Source organism: Pleurodeles waltl, chromosome 10 (genome assembly GCF_031143425.1).
Source record: "Pleurodeles waltl isolate 20211129_DDA chromosome 10, aPleWal1.hap1.20221129, whole genome shotgun sequence".
In the NCBI taxonomy this organism is placed as follows: domain Eukaryota; kingdom Metazoa; phylum Chordata; class Amphibia; order Caudata; family Salamandridae; genus Pleurodeles; species Pleurodeles waltl.
The window spans coordinates 36,290,563-36,310,464 of NC_090449.1; the positions used below are offsets into that span (position 1 = coordinate 36,290,563).

General features: G+C 44.6%; 1 protein-coding gene across 1 annotated transcript in view; it reads right to left on the reverse strand.

Annotated features, from left to right (window-relative positions):
- Window positions 1–17,710, reverse strand: part of NDUFB11 (NADH:ubiquinone oxidoreductase subunit B11) — a 224,545-nt gene extending 206,835 nt beyond the window's left edge. The window contains exon 1 of the mRNA XM_069209590.1: window positions 17,478–17,710. Coding sequence (XP_069065691.1) covers window positions 17,478–17,663 — 186 coding nt within the window. The 5' untranslated portion in view covers window positions 17,664–17,710. The remainder of the gene's footprint in view (window positions 1–17,477) is intronic.
- Between the last annotated feature and the right edge of the window lie 2,192 nt (window positions 17,711–19,902).

Below are 19,902 nucleotides of genomic sequence, written 5' to 3' on the forward strand. Positions count from 1 at the left end.
AGGTAAAATGAACCATTCCGCTTCAAACATGTTCAAAACCTGAACGTGTCTGCCCCAGGACAAGACAGGTTCCATCAGATGAACTCAGAGGGAGGATAGCTATGAGGGAGAGGATCCTACTCTAGAGGGTGGGGGGCGGGGGAGTCAACGTTGTGAGAAGCACACCATGACATAAACTTATCCCCACAGCAGGCGAATATCGACTTGGTAGAGGGAAGCCTGGCTTCCAGAATAACATCACAGACTTCAGGCGGAAGGTAGAAGCTGTCAGCTTTGGTAGCTCAATCTCCACGCCTGTTGGTGGAGGGTGCATAGGTTCAGCTGGAGAACACTGCCCTGTTGCAGCAACAGAAATGCTCCCAAAGAGGCAGCCTGAATGGAGGACCGATGGTCATGCTAAACAGGTCGGGGATACCAGACTCTCCATGCCCAGTCTGGAGCCACAATAGTGACTTGGCCCTGGTCATTCCTGATCTTCTTGAGAACTCTAGGCAGGATTGCTACTGGCAGAAAGATGTACAGGAGCCCAGAGTTTCATTCAAAATGAAAAGCGTCTCTGACAAGAGTCGCCATGGAAACTCCAGCACACAAAACTGCTGATATGGAGCGTTCTTAGAGGTGGTGAACAGATCTAACAAATTCTCTTTCCACTGCTGAAAGTGACCTTGCACACCTCCAAAAGGAGACGGCATTTGTGATTCGCTTGACTGAGTTGATCCACTCTGGTGCTCAGAGATCCCGCCAGATGCTGGACCACTAGGGAAATGCCCTGACATTCCAGCCATGTCCATGGGTGGTGGGGCTGTCACAAAGGGGAGGGAGTAACCCCTTTGGATTATCTGGGGTATCCAACAGTCTGATGTTACTGACCGCCTATGGGGGAGGTGATGGCATAACCTGCCCCCACTGGATAACCATAAAGGTCTGAGGGCAGACTAAAGAGAACTGGAGGTAGCAGCTGCCGGGGGTGGTGGGCTGATGCTACAGCTAGCCACCTTTCCCACATGGTCTATGGGAACTGCGCCCCCTGTCACAAAAAGCCTGGGAAACCTGCTGGCTGTGGTGGCTAGGATGGTATGGGCATGGTTGGACGTGGCCACAAAAGGGGTGCAAGGAGGCTTGGGGCTGACGAGGGTCTATAGACAAGCCTAACGACATGGCCGTAGCCCTACTGTCCTTGAAGCGTTCCAGGGCTGAATCCGCCTTGTCTCCAAAAACAAGGGATGAGAGGGCATGTCCATGAGGGAAGACCAGACATCCTCTGAAAAACCATATGTTCTCAGCCAGACGTGGCGCCGCAAAGCCACCGACAATGAAATCACTTTGCCCAGCGAGTCAGTTGTGTCAAGTCCATAATGGATGGTGAACTTGGTCTCATCTTCCCATCGGCAACATTCTGAGACAGTATAGCTGTTTTGCTTTCACTCATGACCGAGCTGACAAAAATCTCTTGGATGCACTTCTTAGTTTAAAGAAGACATTTATTACTTCACCACGAGGTTCATGAGAGAGGAAATTAGTAGGTTGGAGGCACACATTTAAAAATAGTCACAGCAATGAAGGGAAAATATGTCAAAGTGATTCTCAACTGCAATATGCACAGCAAATGTATGTGCTTATATTATAGCATAACTGCAAAGCAAAGAATAAAGTCAAAATTCATCACCGTAGGGCCTGTCACTGCTCTTCATCTTTGTCATGCCAGCAAGTTGATGACCCCTATTCAATTGTGAGAAAGAGAGTTTTCCACCCTCACAGGAAAAGGTCAAGCAGTTGACGTCCACTCCTGACTGAAGTCTCAGAAAATTTCCCCTTGCTGCTGCCCAGGGACACCTTTTATAGATTAAATAATCATGGGAAAAAGCATTCTGAAAGGCCCTTCCTTCTCAGATGTGAATTATTACAAAATACTGGCTTGTTTAGGTAAACCTTGACAGGAATGTTTTGCAAGCTGGCCATCGTTCCAAGACACGCCCCTCAAGGTCAGACTGTTTTCCGCACTAAAGAAAAACACAAAATATGCTTTTCCTTATCATGCTATCGTGTTCGGTAAGAGAAAATACGAAAAACACAGCTCATCTGCAATGTCTCAACTGCAATGTCTAACGCCACGATAAAGCCAATAGCAAGCTAAACTGAATACAAAATGTAATCTGCAACTTGTGAACATTGAACAACTAATATGCACAGTGGTGAAACACAAAGTCAGTGGTCAAACATACTTATTTTCACTACAATAGCCCGGGCCTCCTCCGGGACCATAGGGAGCATTTGTGCAACCAAATTCAATAGTGTATAGGAATAATCGCCCAATAGGCATGCAGTGTTCACCAACCGCAGCGCCAGGCTGGTGGAAGAGAATATTCTCTTACTCAAGGTGTACATCCTCTTGGACTCCCTATCTGATGGAGCGGTAGGAGCATGGCAGGGTGGATACTGGATGAGGAGGCTTGGAACACTAAGTACTCCAGGGTGGGGTGCTGGGTAAGGAAACTGGGATCACATTAGAGCGGGGATATGGTGGCAGGCAATAGTCCAATAGACAGCAACCCCTGCACAGGGCTTGGACCAGGCCCCAAGTAGGACGTCGGTAAGGGCTTCATTGAATCGAAGTAAGAGTTCGGGGGAGGGCACACTGCACACCACCATTGCAAATGAGGCTCCCTCCTCTGTAGCCACAGTAGAAGGGGAAACCAGGCCAGTGTCAGGTGAGGTGTCTAACTCACTGACTTCACCCAGTTCCACATACCAGTTGTCCTGTTCCCAGGCTTGTTCATCTCTATAGAAGTCTGTAAACCCCTCCCAAACATCTCCCTTATCAGGGCTATCCATCAAATAAGATACTGACTCCGCACCAGGAAGAATGTCCTTGGTTTGTGCCGGATGCAGCCGGCTCTGTATAGGAGTTGGGAATGATGATGGGGACTGCGCTGTCCAGGGGCGTTGGCACTGAAGCAGGCGTTGAGGAAGTCTTGGTCTTGCCCGTGTCTTGGCTCCAGATCCAACGAGGCGTCCCTAGGTTCTGACTGGTGAAGAATGAGACCTTGCCGACGTGGTCCCGGAAGAGGTTCCTCCTGTGCCAGGCGGACCTTAAGGCGCATTTTGACTTCTTAGTCTTACTTGCGTTTGTGAGACTTAACCGATGACCATGAGGGTAGACCAACATCGGCGACAAGGAGCTTGAGGAATCATTCCCTCAGCATCTTGGGGTCCATAGCGCAGCAGTCCTCTTACGTCTTGGAGTCATGTCCCAGCTCCAGGCACAACAAACATACCAAGTGAGGGTCTGTCGCCAATATTTGCCCATGACAGGCCCATGGTTTGAAACCAGCTGGTTTCTTTGGTGTCATCCTCCCATCAGGAGTTGAAAAACCTCGAAGAGGGTTGACAAAATGTCTGAAACAAAACAGCCCAAAAATGCCTGAGGGATACCTCAGACTGATTCAGTGCTATGGGAAGCTGAAAGGAAAGAAATGACGTGAGCACGCTGAGGCAGCACTTATATAGCTACAGTCGATGTCACTAAGGTAAGGAATCGGCAGCTAGAAGTCTCCATCTAACAGGAAAATACACAAATTTCACACACTTAAAAAGAATGCCAACTAAAATAAACTACATTTATTTCTTACCGGAAAAGGGTGTACCAGCACCAAGCCCAACTATTCAACAACATTTTGTTTTGTTCGATGGTAGAAGTTAAAGTTACATTGTAATACATTTACTTTATTTGGTTTTAATACTTTTTTCCTGGAAACCCATTCTTATTTGCCACAGAATCATTGATCGGTTTGCTCTTTTTCACTTTACCTTCAAATAGGTAAAAATGTAGTATTTAAATAATTTAGAAAATGCCACTCGGATTCAAACAATAAATATATAAGCATATAGACATATTTTTACATTGACTCTCTCAGATTACTGTAGTAGGAAAGGGATTGGTGTTGATTACTCCCTCTGACAAATTGTGGGCATAGATTTATACTGTGAGAATCTTTATTCACTAATGAGAGCTAGTATGTTTGCTTTTCCAGCTGTAATTTTGTATACTTTTTTAAAAATGTATTACTACATGCCTGATGGTTGCCTTTTGTGAAAGCTTAAAATACAATCAGGAGCCCCGAGAGTTGGTTATGGTGACATGCCAATGATAACCACTATATGATTGGCTCACTAAGAAAAGTATTTAAGATGTCATAGGTGTGAAATGCAATATGTGCAAAGATACAACAAAGACGTATGTCTGATTTATTTGCTATGTGGGGTAAGATTATAAATGAAAGGAAGATGTAACAAGCATTTGTAATGTAATAGGTCTCATATTTGAGTTAGAGCTATTGGTGTTGTAAGTACATAACTGGACATTTCTTGCCACATAAATTGGTCAACCTGCCGCACAATTTGGTCCTCTCTGCCACAAAACCCCAGTGGCCCTGCATGCAACTAAAGCATTTCCATTTATTGTCTTCCTCTATCTGCAGCAAAAAATGAAAATATTGCCATTATTTATTATATTTTGGTCCCCCCCTCCAAACAAACTGTGGGGACCCAGAGATGACCTAGATGGAAAGAACACATCCATCATACTGACCGTTTGATGGTGGTCCCATTGTCCTAGGACCACCACACGGTGAGTTACGGGCAAAAGTTTTTGTAAAAGGAATGCCCTGCAAAGCATTATGGGGCAAGTTTCAGAATGCAGTGAATATTGTAGTATCTTCACTGTAATGCTCAGAACAGACCCTAGAGGGCACCACAATACAAACAGCATTTGTAAGAAACATGGGCATGTAACTATGTAGTCAGCCCCTAGACAGCATAACCACATGAAAACAGAATGGCACAATGTAATGCAGTGTAACACATTTTCAGGCCAGTAGGCCTACTGCAATTATATTTCAAACAAGGCTCTTAAAAACACATACTACTCCCAGCCGTAAAACAAAAGATCCAGCCATGAGAGCTTAAAAAGACACTGAATGGTTATCACGTTTACTGTTTTGGGTCCCCCCAAATATAGTGTGGGGACCTAGAGATGACCTTGACAGAAAGAGCGCGTCGTGCTAAACGATTTGGTGGTGGTCCCATTATAGTAGGATCACCACAGACTGAGTTATGGGCCAAAATGTTGCATAAAAGAAATGCCCACCAAAGCATTATGGGACGAGTTTTCAAGTGCAGTGAATATTGTAGTAACGGCTATTGTGCTGTGCCGAGAGAGCCACGTTGAGGATTTCTGTGTTTTTTTCTGTTTAAAATGTGCCGGTTTGTATATTTTTCAATTGCTAAACTTGTACGTAAGTGGTACTTATGTAAAGGGCTCCTCTGATCGAGTGCGCTATATGAATTTTTTTTTTTTAAATAATAAATAAAAAATACACCCCACTCCTCTCTAGCTTGCAGCCTTTGGGCGCAGACACCTCAAAGAACCAGCAGCATGCCCAAAAACAAGGAAGAGGAAGAAACAAAATATGGACACGGAGCGCGAAACTTGATAGGAAAAACAGCATTTGGAAGAAACTTGATCATGTAACCATATAGTCAGCCCGTAGAGGGCATAACAACATGAAAAGAGAATGACAGAAAGTAATGCAGTGTAACCATATATTTAGTCCCTAGACTCTGTAGTGCCTTATACATTTTCAGGCCTAGTAGGCCTAATGCTATAATATTACAAACAAAGCTCTTGAAAACACAAACTACTCCCAGACGTAAAACAAAGTTCCACCCATGAGAGCTTAACAAGACATTGAATGGGGGGAGAGATTACTATTTTGGATCCCCCCCAACCCACTGTGGGGACCCAGAGATGACCTAGACAGAAAGAGTGTGTTGTGCTCAATGGTTTGGTGGTGGACCCATTGTTGTAGGACCACCACAGGCTGAGTTGTGGGCCAAAATGTTTTGTAAAAGAAATGCCCTAAAAGCATTATACGGTGCGTTTCCCCGAGTGAAGAGAATATTGTAGTATGGGCTCTTCTGCTGTGCCGGGAGAGACGCTTTGAGGATTTCTGTGTTTAAAATGCGCCCGTTTATATATTTTTCATCTGCTAAACCTTTACGTAACTGGTATTCATGTAAAACATTCCTCCGATTGAGTTTGCGCTTTATGAATCTTCAAAAAAAATTACATAAATAAAAAAGAACCTCTCTCTAGCTTGCAGCCTTTGGGCACAGACACCACACAGAAACAGTGGCATGCCCAAAAACAAGGAAGAGAAGAGGAAGAAACAACATAGGGACACGGAGCGCATAGTGGAGAGGCAAAAGAAAAAAGTAAGGTATATGGCCGATCGTGCAATAATCCATGCAACAGGGTCAGTCTCTAAGGCGGTAACAAAGCACCCTCAAGGGGGGACAAACGAAAAGCATTTACCTACGAAATCAAGAGAATTTTGAAAGACAGGCCAAGGAACAAATGAAAGTGATGGACATGAGATGGGCGTGGTGAAAGCCCACAGAAGTAGATTACAACTTGTCGAGAGACAGCACATGCGTGCTGCCTAGGCTTGACCTAAAAATGGGGATGAGTCAATGACCCATTACAACTGAGCCTAATCACGGTCTACCGCGTTTCAGCCACCCTCGCCCAATCTGATCATGTGGCTTTCTACAGGACATGCCACTAGCAAACACTAGTGGTCAAAGGTCTCTTAACATTGTTTTTGAGACTTTATATCCATACTAACTTATCTGGGTCCACTCTCCTGCGAATTTTTTATTTCCTTCTGCAAGTGTGTGGATATATCCCTGATCACTTTTCTCTCCCCCTTATGTGATAATTAGTCACTTTGAGCAGAGTACAGCTATGGGAGAATAATCTATTTAATATTGCTTCACCTTAGGGTTCCCTTAATGAGGGCACTCCTAAACAGTTAAAAAGAAGCCAATGACGTGGCTGACTCCATTCAGTATCTTTCCAATCACTTATACCACGCAAATTTACAACATCATGGTAGAAAATCTTGGATGAACTTTTTAATACATAAAATTCCATTTTCTCAGGTCCCCCCTCCCCTTTGAATGTCAATATTACTCAGACCATTGATGAAGCATGCTTAGCTGTCTTCGTGATGAAAACATTAAATAATACATACATATATAAATAAATAAACGGAGATAGAGGACATTTAGGTCAGCCCTCTTCTGCCATTCATATAACCGACTGTCATTTATACTGCTTCCGTCCACGACAGCGTCCTGCGTGGGGTAATGGTTCAGTTTGCATCAGTCATTGGCTCTCTTGCCTTGTGAATGGCAGCATTTTTTATCACATGTGCACATCCACCTGAAAATGAGTATGCTTCAGTGTCTTCAGCATCATGGCTGATTAGTCAGTCTTTTAGTTTTCAATTTCATGTTTTATAGTTCCACTTTCATTTCTCTGTTCCTCTATTTTTTTTTCGTAAGGGGATAATACAGTGCCCTGGGCAGTATGAACAGGCACGTGCTTGAAGCTCATTTCATCTGCAAAGAGCTGCATCCTGCATGGTCACTTCCTCTCAAGCTACTATTATGGAATGCTCACTATGCTACCATTCTAAAATGGCCAATAAGTTCGTTTTAAATGTGGCTGCGATGACGGAACTTTAAAACAACAGTAGACGATACTACTGTAAGACACGCACAGGCTGCTATGTTTAGTTTCGGTACTGCAATCCTATCCCTGCTGTGTTTAAACGCCGGTGGTAAATATTAGTATCTACCATGCATGCAGCCTAGTACCTAACCTCTACCACAGAACCTGGTACGGTGGGTATGCTTTAGCAAGTGAACTAGGATATCTGGCATCAATTGTCAGCTTTACCACTTCATGTAACTGGAACAGAAATCAAACCTGTATTCTAAAGCTGGGCAAGGAACACAACACAGTGACCCTTCCACAGGAGGGCTTCCCCTTGGCCTTGCATACTGCCACCCAAGCTATGGTCTAATTGATTAATTGGAAACTTTGAAGCAGGAGGCAGGTTTTTTTTTTAATCCCAGCTTCCCTTTTAACCACATTGTGTGCTATTGGTTAATGTATTTTCAGAACATAGCCCTCGGGTCTCTTTTTGGCAATTTTGGGAGCATTTAGACTCAATGGAAAATATGTCAGCAAGAGTGTGGTTAATAAACAGGAGAGATTACCTGAGAAAAGGAAGACGTGCCATGTGTCTCACATTATATATTCGTCCAAATGCAATATGGTGGTACATTGAATGCCTTTGCAGCAAGTAGCAGTGTGCTGCAGTCCTGGGTCTACTAATTTCACAAACTGTTTTATCCGGGGCAGTAATACTGTCCCAGTGCCTCTGCCCCCCTCTCCTGGCACAGCTCAACACTGAAGCGGGCTCCATGTTTATGGGCGGGTGGCTGGATGTGCGTCTCTGTAGCTGACGGTGCTCCTGAAGCTGCTTTGTGCAGGACCCCTCCTGTGCTGCTGCTCCTTCCAGGCAACAAGAACCTCTTCCACAGCTCGTGAAGGGCTGAAAGAGCAAGAGTTGTTTGCCTTTTGAGGGGGCGTAGGCAGGTGGGGTACCAGAATGCGAGACGCGGCGCCCCGCAGGCCTCTGTAGGGGCACCAATAACAACTGCAGTACAAACCCGAAAGGTGAGCGAGAGTTGGCCACCCTAGACCCACGGGCCGGGAGCAGGGGGTCGCATTTTGGTGGGCTAGACACTGGGCCCTGGTCAGCTGCCCACACTGCCCACGCCTGGCGCCGGTCCTCAGCTCCAGCGGGAGGTTTTTGCAGCAGGAATACAGATAACGTTATTTTTTTCTGTTGACTGTAGACAAGAGAAACTAAAACAAATGTTGAAAAACAATGTTTGATTTCAAATTTACCAGATGGTGTTTTGAATATAGCGAGTGTTATTATGCGGCCCTCAATGCAGGAAACATTACACACTGGAAATTAGGGGGTGAAGATGGTGTGCACCATAATGTCTCTTCTGACACATGCGGAGCCGACAGCTGTAGTCATTGTATGACATTGAAGTAGAAGTCGCGGGAGACTCTGTGTACAGATTTATGTGTGAATAAGATGACCAATCGCGTGTCAACCCTCGCACCCACACACCCTCCAGTCACTACCACCACTCCCCCTTCAAGTCATGCACCCCACTAACACACTCTACACTGCCAGCAATGCACAACAGATGGAGAGACAAGTGTCCCCTTCCAGCATTGCTGTGGAGACAAACACACGGACACCGCCACCCAACAACCAGTCACACTGCACACACACCCACATAACCCCACCGCATCCATGAGAGAGGGAGATATCCATTTAGTAGGACTATCACCGTCAGCTTACACATCAAGTTGATGAATGGATACTCGAAGGGGGGGTTAGTTCAGTCATTTGACACAAAGATAATTCGATTAATGTTATGTACAGGTCATTCGCTAACAAAGCGTTCAATTGGTCAGGTTATTTGCCATTACTTTAAATACTGTGTTCGCCAGCGTGTACCGCATGTATTTAGAGTGTTCTGGTGTTAGCCAGTAGATGGCCCTCTAGCTCCACAGATATATCAGAAGCTGCCAGGATTGGCAAGATAATTCAGCTATTTCAGTATTCCAAGAGCAAGGGCACCAATTGTTACCGAAGAATTTTGGCGAGGTGATAAGATAGCTTCTTGGCCTCGTCCTCTGTGTGGCTGTATTACTGGCACGTGTGCTGGTGAAAATGTTCTGTGTGTGCTCCTGTGCGCGTCAATCAGTGCCTGTTACTGAGGTGCACGTGCCCAGAGGCCGGCCAGACAGCATCTATTTATTTGAATGTACCATATGAAAGCCAGGCTTATTGGCTTTGTCGCTGCACGTTCAGAAATATAGGTTAACAATCCATATAACCAAATAAAGTTATGTGTGGAAAAGCGTGAGCACTAGAAATGGGTGAAAGTCTCCGAGGAAGTTGAAAGTAATAAAAACAAGCATTGGCAAACCCTCACATTTGCGAGAGCTATTGGCTTTGCCAATTTCTTTTAGCCATATTGTACATGACGTGACTGCGCAGCCTGGTTGAAAGTAAAGATAGAAAAAGAGCGCTATAATACACCCAGCGCTGCCGCCGGTTCATAAAGCTTTTCTTTGGGCAGGATGGGCACGCAAGGACGGGGAAGGGGTGGGAATACGGGCATGTAACAATGACCGGGTGGGGGGGCCAGGAAAGCAACACAGGGAAAGGGTGAGTGTGAGAGGGAAGAAGCAACGCGGGGAGGGGCGGGTGGTGGAAGAAGCAACATGAGGGAGGGGTGGGTGAAGAGGTAATGCAGGGAAAGGGTGCGCGGGCGGGGGAAGAAGCAACACGAGGGAGGTGTGGGTGGGTGAAGAAGCAACACGGGGAAGGGATGAATGGGCAAGAAGCAACGCAGGGGAGGGGAGTGTGGACGTGGAAGATGCAACGGAGGGAACGGCTTGGTGGGTGAACGTGGGAAAAAGCAACGTGGGGAATGGGTGACTGGGCGGGAAGAAGCAATGATAGCTCAATCACAGTGCAAGCAGAGGACGTACACAAATTAAGAGGAAGCAATTTGTGCTTGGTCCACGTTCCAGAGAAAGAAAAGGAAGTGATGTTGGGCATGTGCTGGCCAATTAGGAGGAAGTAAAAAAGCGTGACAATGAAGCCAACAAATGGTAAGCAATGGGCAGCCTACAATCCCTTTATTGTAAATCATACCCCTTGCAGCGTCAATGCATGCACCGTCAGCAAGCAAGACCTATCAGTTCCGTAACCTTTGCAGGTCTTCCTGGTCTTTAAAAAACATTTTACTTAGGACCCCTTCAGTGCCACATTGATAGAATACACTGAATGGTGGTAAAGCACTTAGACTATGGTCTCATCAACTGGTTTACCAGTAGAAGTAGCACTTTAGTTAACACTAAAAATAAAGGTGTACACATAGCTACCCCTTCTGTACTATGAATGTGAAACGCTGCGAAGGATGGGTATAATTTGTACCCCTCTGGGGACAACAGATGCCAGCATTCATCATATTTCTCAACTCGGGAGCTGTCCAACGTCGTCTTACCACCCTGTAAGCACATACAGCGCAGTCCTGGCCAATCCAGCCAGTGACAACAAGAAAAGTATATATAACTCCAAAGTGCAAGGAGGTGCTGGGATACAAGGAGAAGGAGGCAGCGTCCAAGATCAGGAAGACTTTCAAAGGACTGCCACAGAGTGTTGCCTTGCAAGCAAGTGTCTGTTAACAGCACCAACATCTGTAAACCACGTGAAGAGACTGGCTGGCATGGCTCTGTTGTGTGGGTGAGATTCATTGAAGCTCCTGACTGAATGAGCTTCGGAGCAATCTTTCACTGTACAGAAAGAGGTGAAAAGGGCTAAGCAAACGTCATTGACCAACACATCATAAATATGTTCCTCAGCGAGTCTTCTCAGGCCAAAATAAGACAAACGCAGCTCTCTATAGCAGGGGAAATTCATGACACACTCGCAGCCATCTTAACTCGTAAAAGATAACAGATGTGGTATTAATTCTAAGAGATAATGCAGTCAGATTTAGGAAAGACCATTACAGATCTAAGAACCCCTCCCCTTTCTAGCCATGCGTTTGAAGAGATGAGCCCTCTTTAACAAAAAAGGCCCACTCGATTATTACATTCGGGCTTCTAACTGGTTGCAGTACAGAGACTGCCATATTCAAAGTAGTTCACGATGCCCTCCACATCAGAGACAAGAGTGACTTATGTCTTCATATCCACCTCGCGTCAGCAGCATAATACAGTATCAATACAGTTTATGCATGGCTAAATGTATTAGACTTGTGGGACTGTAAGCCACCAGTTATAAGGAAGTGCGAAATCCTTATGCTTTTCCACCGTAAAAAACATCAATTTACAGGCCCACATTGACACCCTACCTGGAAGCATGCACTACTAAATCAGACTGCTGCGAGGAATGAAGCCCACCATTCCGCCACATGATTTCAAATCGGTGGGACAGGCCCTAGCACTCTCTAGAATTTCCCTGCTACGTGAAATCCCAAAGATTCACATGGCTCTATTGAAAAGAGACCCGAACACTGCTGTTCCCCCAAGTTTTGAATCAGAAGGTCAGACAATATAGCTCAAATTGTATACTTGTCAAATGTACTTCTCCTAGTGTTGAGAATTCTATTCAGCTAGCTTGCAGTGTTCATAAGACTGTAGTTACCTGCTCTCGTGGATATCTAGCAAATAAATTAGTCAACCCAAGTGGAGCACCTACACTCCAGAAAACAGGCTCTCTCCTTCTAGAACCTCCAAGCTTCAAGAAAGCAAAGACCGGCAATCAAGTGTTCTCAACATGTAGACCTAGGGTCTGGAATTCCAGTTAAGTGTACTGAACATGCAGACCTAGAGTCTGGAATTCCATTCGGCCACCTCTCCCTCGAGTAGGATGATCACCCGTTTTGCCACCTTCAAGGGAGAGCTTCCCTTTGACTAGTCTGACGCCATTTCCAGATGTAAATAATGTAATGATGATCTGCTCAAAAACGGAGTGCCGATAGTGTTGTTGTATGCTACAGAGTTTTGTTTTGGTTAGTGTATTTTTTTTCTTCAGATCTCATGAATGCTGAACTCCAAAAGGGATCTTAGATTAACACTCTCTATGGACTCCCGAAAGGTGAAACGTGGGGCCATAAAAGAAAAACAACCTCCCAAGTAATTTGCACAAAGAATTTGTATTTTTATTTTTTTTAGCAATACTGTCATGTCATTCCCGGTATGCATTTTCTCTTCTCTGACTTACTTGCAAAGTACTCTGCTGTGTCAGTGGTTCTAGCTCATAACCATAAGATAATAAATATACAAATAAAGCAAACTAAGACCTACTCTTAGGAACCTGAAGGCGAGAGTACAGCAGTAGCTCTTGTAAGCAAACATATAATCACAAAGGCATCCCACAGCTTGACAAACGCACCGGCAATTTCAGGGGCTCAGCTTTCACTTGTGACCATCAGACAGGCTACAAATGAACGCGTTTATTACTTTGTCCAACACGCAGCATACAAAGCTAAGAGAAACAAAAGGTTGAGTCAATGAAAGCAACAGCCTTTGACACTCCATGGGATTGGCATATGAACATGTGGCCCACCAATCACGCCTCCTGACAACACCCGCTTGAAGAGATCATTTGTGGTCCCCTATTAGTCTGTCTGAAATAGGACAGGCTGTACGTTAAACGCATGGTCACAAAACACCGCAAAGGGAACAGCTCACTGGTTCAGATGATTGAGTTCAAGCATAGAACAGATAAGAGAGAACATGTCCTGAACACTTGCAGGACCATCTCCAAACTCATCAAGTTGTCCACAAACTGAACATATGGAAATGACCACCTGAATAGAATCCCTGCCGATATAGTTTCCTTTAGAGTCTCCTACAACAGAATGTCTGCAGGTACCCAAGAAACCAAGAGCAGACACAAGAAGCAGCAAGCCATGGGAACCTTAACAGTGTCTCACCCTCTCAGCCTCAAACCAAAGAAAAATTAGAGGAAAACTCCAAAGAGAGAGGAAAGTGGCCTGAAAAAGAGTAGAGCAGCATCCTTAATATGAAAGTGATTTCTCAGTTGAGGCTACAGCTTGGATCTGTTACAAGTTTAACTTCAGGAACGCAGACATGCTAGAGGCCATGAGAAATACAAAGGTTACCAGGAGGCAAAATGAGCCCAAAACTCCTGCCTTTGATGTACATTAATCTTATACCTGCATAACCAGACAATTGCAACCATCACACACCACTAAGTGGCTGCGTGCACAGCTTGATGCTGAAGGGAAGACCTCATAAAATCTTTGCATTTTAACCAGGTCTAACATCAAATAATCATTTTACAATGCTTTTTACTGCATAAAACTCATGCTCAGCATACAGCGAAGGCAGTGGTTGAGAGAATCGCAAAGTATACATAAGATAGAGGGAAAACTCAGACACGGAGATGGAATGTATAAAGCACTGAGCAGCGACATAGTACTAAAGTCTAATCTGATGATGTGTGAAATTGGAATACTACCCATCTTCCCCTCATTTTCCTTCCCACCCCTACCCACTCAAACAACTCAGTAGGTGCATCAGATGCCCCACACCTCGTCCCATTTCTATGTGCAGCCACTACTCTGGTAGACTTGTTCTGCCCGTTGACACCACTCCATGTCTGAGTCCCAGGGCTCAATTCAAGGGGGGCGGGTTTGCACACCAAGCTCAAGCTGTTACGTTTCGCCACTTTTGCTGCCACACCCTTTGATACCATGGCCAGTTTTCTTCTTCCGTGACATTTAAAAAGGAGCAATTTAGCATCTACGGGGACGGTCAGCCTGAGCACTCTGGTCATGATCTACAACACTCTTGTCCAGTAGAGCTGTATTGACGGACACACACATAATATATGAAAGAAGGTGCTTTCCTGTCCACAATCCTTCAGTCAAAGCACCAGCTCTCCCATACCCATCTTGTGTAGGAGTAACCTGGAATAACAGACCGTGTGTAAGATCTATAATTGGAGCAACCTGAAACGGGCCCGTATTGCCACCTCTCTAGGGCTCTGAACAGCCTCATTCCTTTCGTCGTCCTACAGTGTCCCCAAGTCCCTCCCCCATGCTTCTCAAAGGGCGGTCAGTGGCATTGTTCATTATTTTCCTGTATGTCATGGATGACATCAAATAATTGATGTTGGGTAAGGGGCACATGCTGTTGATCAACTTACTTAACTTCAGTTTGAAGACACCAAACTGTGCCAGTCAATGTCTAAAATTGGCTTTAAACTATTGTCTTTGTACTACAAAGGCATACATGGAGTTTGCTTCAAAATTTATGGCATGTTGTGCTACAGGCTCTTTAAAAAAAGATGAGAAGATGAGGATGATGCAGTAAGAGTCTCACACAAGGTTGAAGGAAAAAAAAATAGATATTGAACTAGGAACAGTGCCCACACTTGCTAACCCCAATTCCTGAGCTCAAAGCACTTCGATCCTTGGTGAAGGGTCCCTGTGCTATCCATGCACAGATCCCTGTGCACATATTCTGCACTTTTGGAGGCTTCTTCCACCAAATGTATAACAATAAACCCTCAAAGGCCATTTACACCTTTGCCACAGTGTGCTAAATATATGCAACTGTTAGTCAAAATGAATGCCCTTAATTACCAGACATACCCTTTTGCTATTATTACTCAAAGCATTTGCTGAGGATTGGAAGGTTGCAACGAAATGTTAACCAAGTAGTCAATGCGGTTCTTAGATAAGAATTTCAACAGCAAAGAGAGTTTGGAAACCTTTCTCAATTTGATTTTTTTCAAAAATAGTAATCCAAGAAAACCAGAAAACAGACTGCTTCTTTTAAGACTCTGCAGATTGGAATTGATTGAATCCGTCTTTTTCAAAGCATGGATGCGAATTCCAACACAGCCTTAAACAAAATTTACATAAGCGCTAATTCTAAACATTGGTGAAAAACACTCTTCCATTAGCTTCCCAAAGGACACCGGATTGTCTTTGAATGTCAATGCAGGAATACCTCTGCCTTAACTGCCTCCTCACCAGTTCTCCAAGCACAGCCTAATGACAAAACTGTGGCACGCAAATATGCTTGTCGACGACTCAGAAATATACATTTTCTAAAGGCTAGTATCCCTCCATGAATGCCTCAGATGTATTCACCGCATGTACTTTATATTAGCACTGTGGCAAATTCAATATTTAGTGTACACTAGATGCAAAGGGTGACTTCGCAAACCCGCAAGGCACGCAAAGAACTTACTCAAGCATAATGTTAATTTCAATTACTAGAAATAGAACCGCATTAATGAACTGCGAGGTGCCCGTTGCTCAACTAAGATCCTGCCAATGAGATGCAAAACACATAAAGAATGATACAAGCAGCTGGCAAGAAAGGGGCTACGAAAGGAATACTGTAGAAAATGGCTTGGATGCATAATACATAAAATATGTTTCTATTTTTTTAAAGGCATGATAAATACAATGTCTTGGGCGGTCTAAATGACAGCATCTAGTAGATATATATGCCCAAACAAATGAGTTTCTATGACACCCCTTTGTTGTTATGCCATCAGCATACTTCAGTCTCACTTGTCTACACTTTATCACACTCAAAACTCGAGTGCTGTTCTGGCTGTGGGATACTGGGCTGTCCCTTTTCACCAGACCACCTACTTCATGCAGCTCTCTTGCCGTGAATATCCCATTGTGACTGAGGAACACAATGACTTCAAACAACGTATCTTCTTTACTTATTACAGATTCAGAAGTCCAGCAGCCTATTTTTCTCTTACTAAACTGCTTACATAATGTCTATGTCAGGCACTGTACTTTTCTTCTTATATGACTGTTCTGTTTTATTCCTTCCACCTCTGCTAAGTTTGTACCACTGTCAATGTTATGGTGACGACAGTCAAAGCGTTTATCGTAAGTTACTATATTCTTCGAGTTCAGTTCCAGGAGTAACTATGGTGAGTTCAACATGTCGTAGGGCTAAGATAACACCCCGCCAGCAGCTGCTGGGTCCTTACACTGAGGGACTTCAACTGTCTACAGGGGAATCCTCTCAGACAGGGACCACTACATGCACACTGCGGCGTGACAGAAGCACCCTCACACTTCGCAATCACACAATACTCCAAACAATTGCTCAATATACACTGTGCACAAAGGTCAGGAATAAAGCAGACAACCAGCGTGTTCGGTAAAAGAAAAAACACAGGTAACTACAGGAAAGAATATTCCAATGTAACTTAAATACACCACAGTGAATTACACAGGCCTGGTGGAGCTGGAGATATTAAAAAACAATTGCAGACGACTATGTTACGAAAACGAATGATTTCTAGTTACAGTGGTGCATTTACCAGACATGGCATAGGAAAGACGGTATTTTACAAGTGAGGCTGCGCATTTAACGCAAATCAAATAAAGTGTGTGTATTACCGAGAACGGAATGAGGAGACCTCTCTTAAATGCAGGTATATTAGAGCAGGCGCGTTTTACAGAGAATGCGACCTTTGGTCATTGTATATTGCATCTGGCAGCTGCTGAGTTTACATTACGGATAAGGATCATAACAACTGCATATATTAAATAACTGGAGTGAAGTTTTTTATACACAAATTATAAAGCCCTTGCATGGGTGTAAATTAAAAGACCAGGCGGCGTTTGAAGTAAGCTACACTGTATTGTGAATATTACTAGACAACTTGAATCACTAAGGATAGGACGAGGCACAAGCCCCAGGCTTTCCTTAACAAAAAAAACATTTTTTATATGAATATTGGAATTAATTGTTACTATCCATTAAAGTGCACTGCGACCTTGGTGACACCAGATAGTCTAGTTACGTCCCTGTAGAAAAGCACGTGAAATGGTGCGTCAACCAGACTGTACGTCATAGACGTACTACAGCAAGATAATGACGTACTTCGGATGACGTCACACTTGCAACGCACGCCGCGCGTGACGTCAGGAACCCCTTCGCTCACCTTCTCGTACACGTTGACATCCTCGTCATCGTCCTCCAGCGCTCCCCTGGCGGCCGGCGGGTGGTGTGCGGTGGACGAGGTTGCGGAGCACCAACGGGGGGCGGCGGGAGCTAGAGGGGGGCGGACCCCCACCCCGCGGGAGCTCAGGAGCCGCAGCGCCCTCAAGCAGCTCAAGCGCAGCGCCATGACCGACAGTGACAGCACAGGTCACCTCCACGCCGGAACCGGAAGTATAGATCCCGGCACGCGTCCAGAACGAGGCTTGGCACGCAGCGCGGCCTTCCGCACAATGCTGGAGTAGATACTGGTACCTCTTCATTTGAGCCTTTGAGAAGTGCCTACGACCAAGCGTCGAAGAACACTAGAAGCAGTAGGCTCAAAAAGATAAACCTAAATTAAAGACTATTTAGAGAAAAACACAAAGGGCAGAATATAAAACGAGAAATTTAAGTAAACGGGGTAGGAGAGGTAAGCTTTGGCGAAACGAAACCGATTCTCACTTCAAAGCGAGTCATTTGAAAATGGCAACATTCCTAGCTTCATTTATCCATATCAATATTTTGGAGGTGATTTTCATTGAACATGTTGCACTGCGCTGACTAACTTTCCATGATCTCTTTGCTGGCCTCCGTACTCTCAAGTTGTCCACCTCCAAGTTGGAGTAGCTCATCCAGGCCAGATTTTGGGACTTGTCAAAATGTTCTAATGGGGTAAACTATCTTTAAAAAAAAAAAAAAACAGCCCTGCAAAGTTTCCCAGCTTCATGCTGATCTAATGCTCTAGTTCAGTTTTTTCCTTTGAGTTCTGGGACTTGTCATTTTATTTACTCAATTATAAATCAGGAGTATAAGTCCCAGAATTCAAAGGAAAAACTTGGACTGGAGCAGCACATCACGCATGGACTTGAGAAACTTGGCAACTATAAAACCCTTTATGCAAAGGACAAACCTACTGGGAAATGTGAACCCTCTGCACAGGGCTGGCACATGGTTATGCAGACAGGACCATTTGTCACTGGCCCCCTCTTTTCAGTCCCCTGTGCTTTCACTGCTAAGGCAAATGCAGACCTGCCGACTCACACGGTACCGCCAAGTGTCACACAATTTCTACTCTCTTCACATGATCACCAGATGAAGATCCGAAATCACATGGTGGCAGGCAATGCGATCTGGAAACCACTTCACAATGCCGATGTTTATAAAGGGGGTGTGAAATCACCACAGGACATTGGCGACAGCCTCAGCCACCCTTCTTTCTTTTTTTGACTGGGTTTGAAGGGATTTGTGGAGGGCAGATTGTCTCTTAAAGTGCTCTTGGCACGAGGCCTTACCCTCCAAGCCGACTCCCCCTCTTCTTCTCACGGAAAAATTTAGTTGTAAGTTGGCAGGTCTGCAAATGTTACTCTTTATGCATCTGTACTTAGCGTGCAGTAGATTTACATGCTTTGGCATACTCCTGACTTCTAGTATTGGGCTCAGACATTGGACCTTGTTTTTGTCCGAAGAAGTTTTAAGTCACAGAGTGTCAAGTGACTCTGCCCTCAATAGTCAATCCACACGAGCACAAATTATAAATAAAATCCATGATTTGTAAAGCGCAGCAAATCATCAATGATGGTCTCAAGGCACCTTTTTGTAGACAGGATGAGATTAAGGATGTTGAGCCAAGACTCAAACCTAGCTCCCCTAGCTCTGAAGTCAGCAGCTCAGGCTTTTACGCCACATTCTCTTTCAATTCCATTGTTAGATTGTTTTTCAAACAGGGAGTGATTATAAGTATGGATTTGCGAGTGAGGACAGTATGTTGCCATGCATATGGTGTGTAAAAGGAATAAATGTTGAACATCTGCAACCAACACTGACTCCCAGGGAGGTGGGTGGGCGTAGGTGGAGCTTCAGACAGATGCTTACAGGGCAAGCAACATTTTCTGTTCGTAGCATGTGTTAATGTAGATGCACATGCTCTGCATGGACTGTAAAGCAGTTCCCTACCAAATTGGTGGTCAGTCAGTGGAGGATGTACATGTCAGAAGAAAGTTTCTTAAACCTGTCTGGCCAACTTTGCCTGCTTGCAGGCTAAAATGTCTACACATTAGTGCTTTGTGAAGGCATGTGGAGTTGACCATGTATCTGCCTTGCAGATCCCAACAATGGGAATATTTACTAAGAACACCATTGTTGTGTCCTTCTTATGGGTAGAATGCACCCTAGGAGGGGTAGGCAGGGTTCCTTTAACTTTGTGATAGTAGGTTTAGATACATTTAACAATCCACCTAGATAAGCTAGCTTTAGATAATGGTTGATCCTTATGAGGTGTACCAAAAACTACAACAAACTCAATGAGTTTGATGAAAAGGTTTAGTTCTGTCAGTGGGGTACATTAGAGCTCGTCCAACATCTAATGTAGAAAGAGCTCTTTCAGCTAT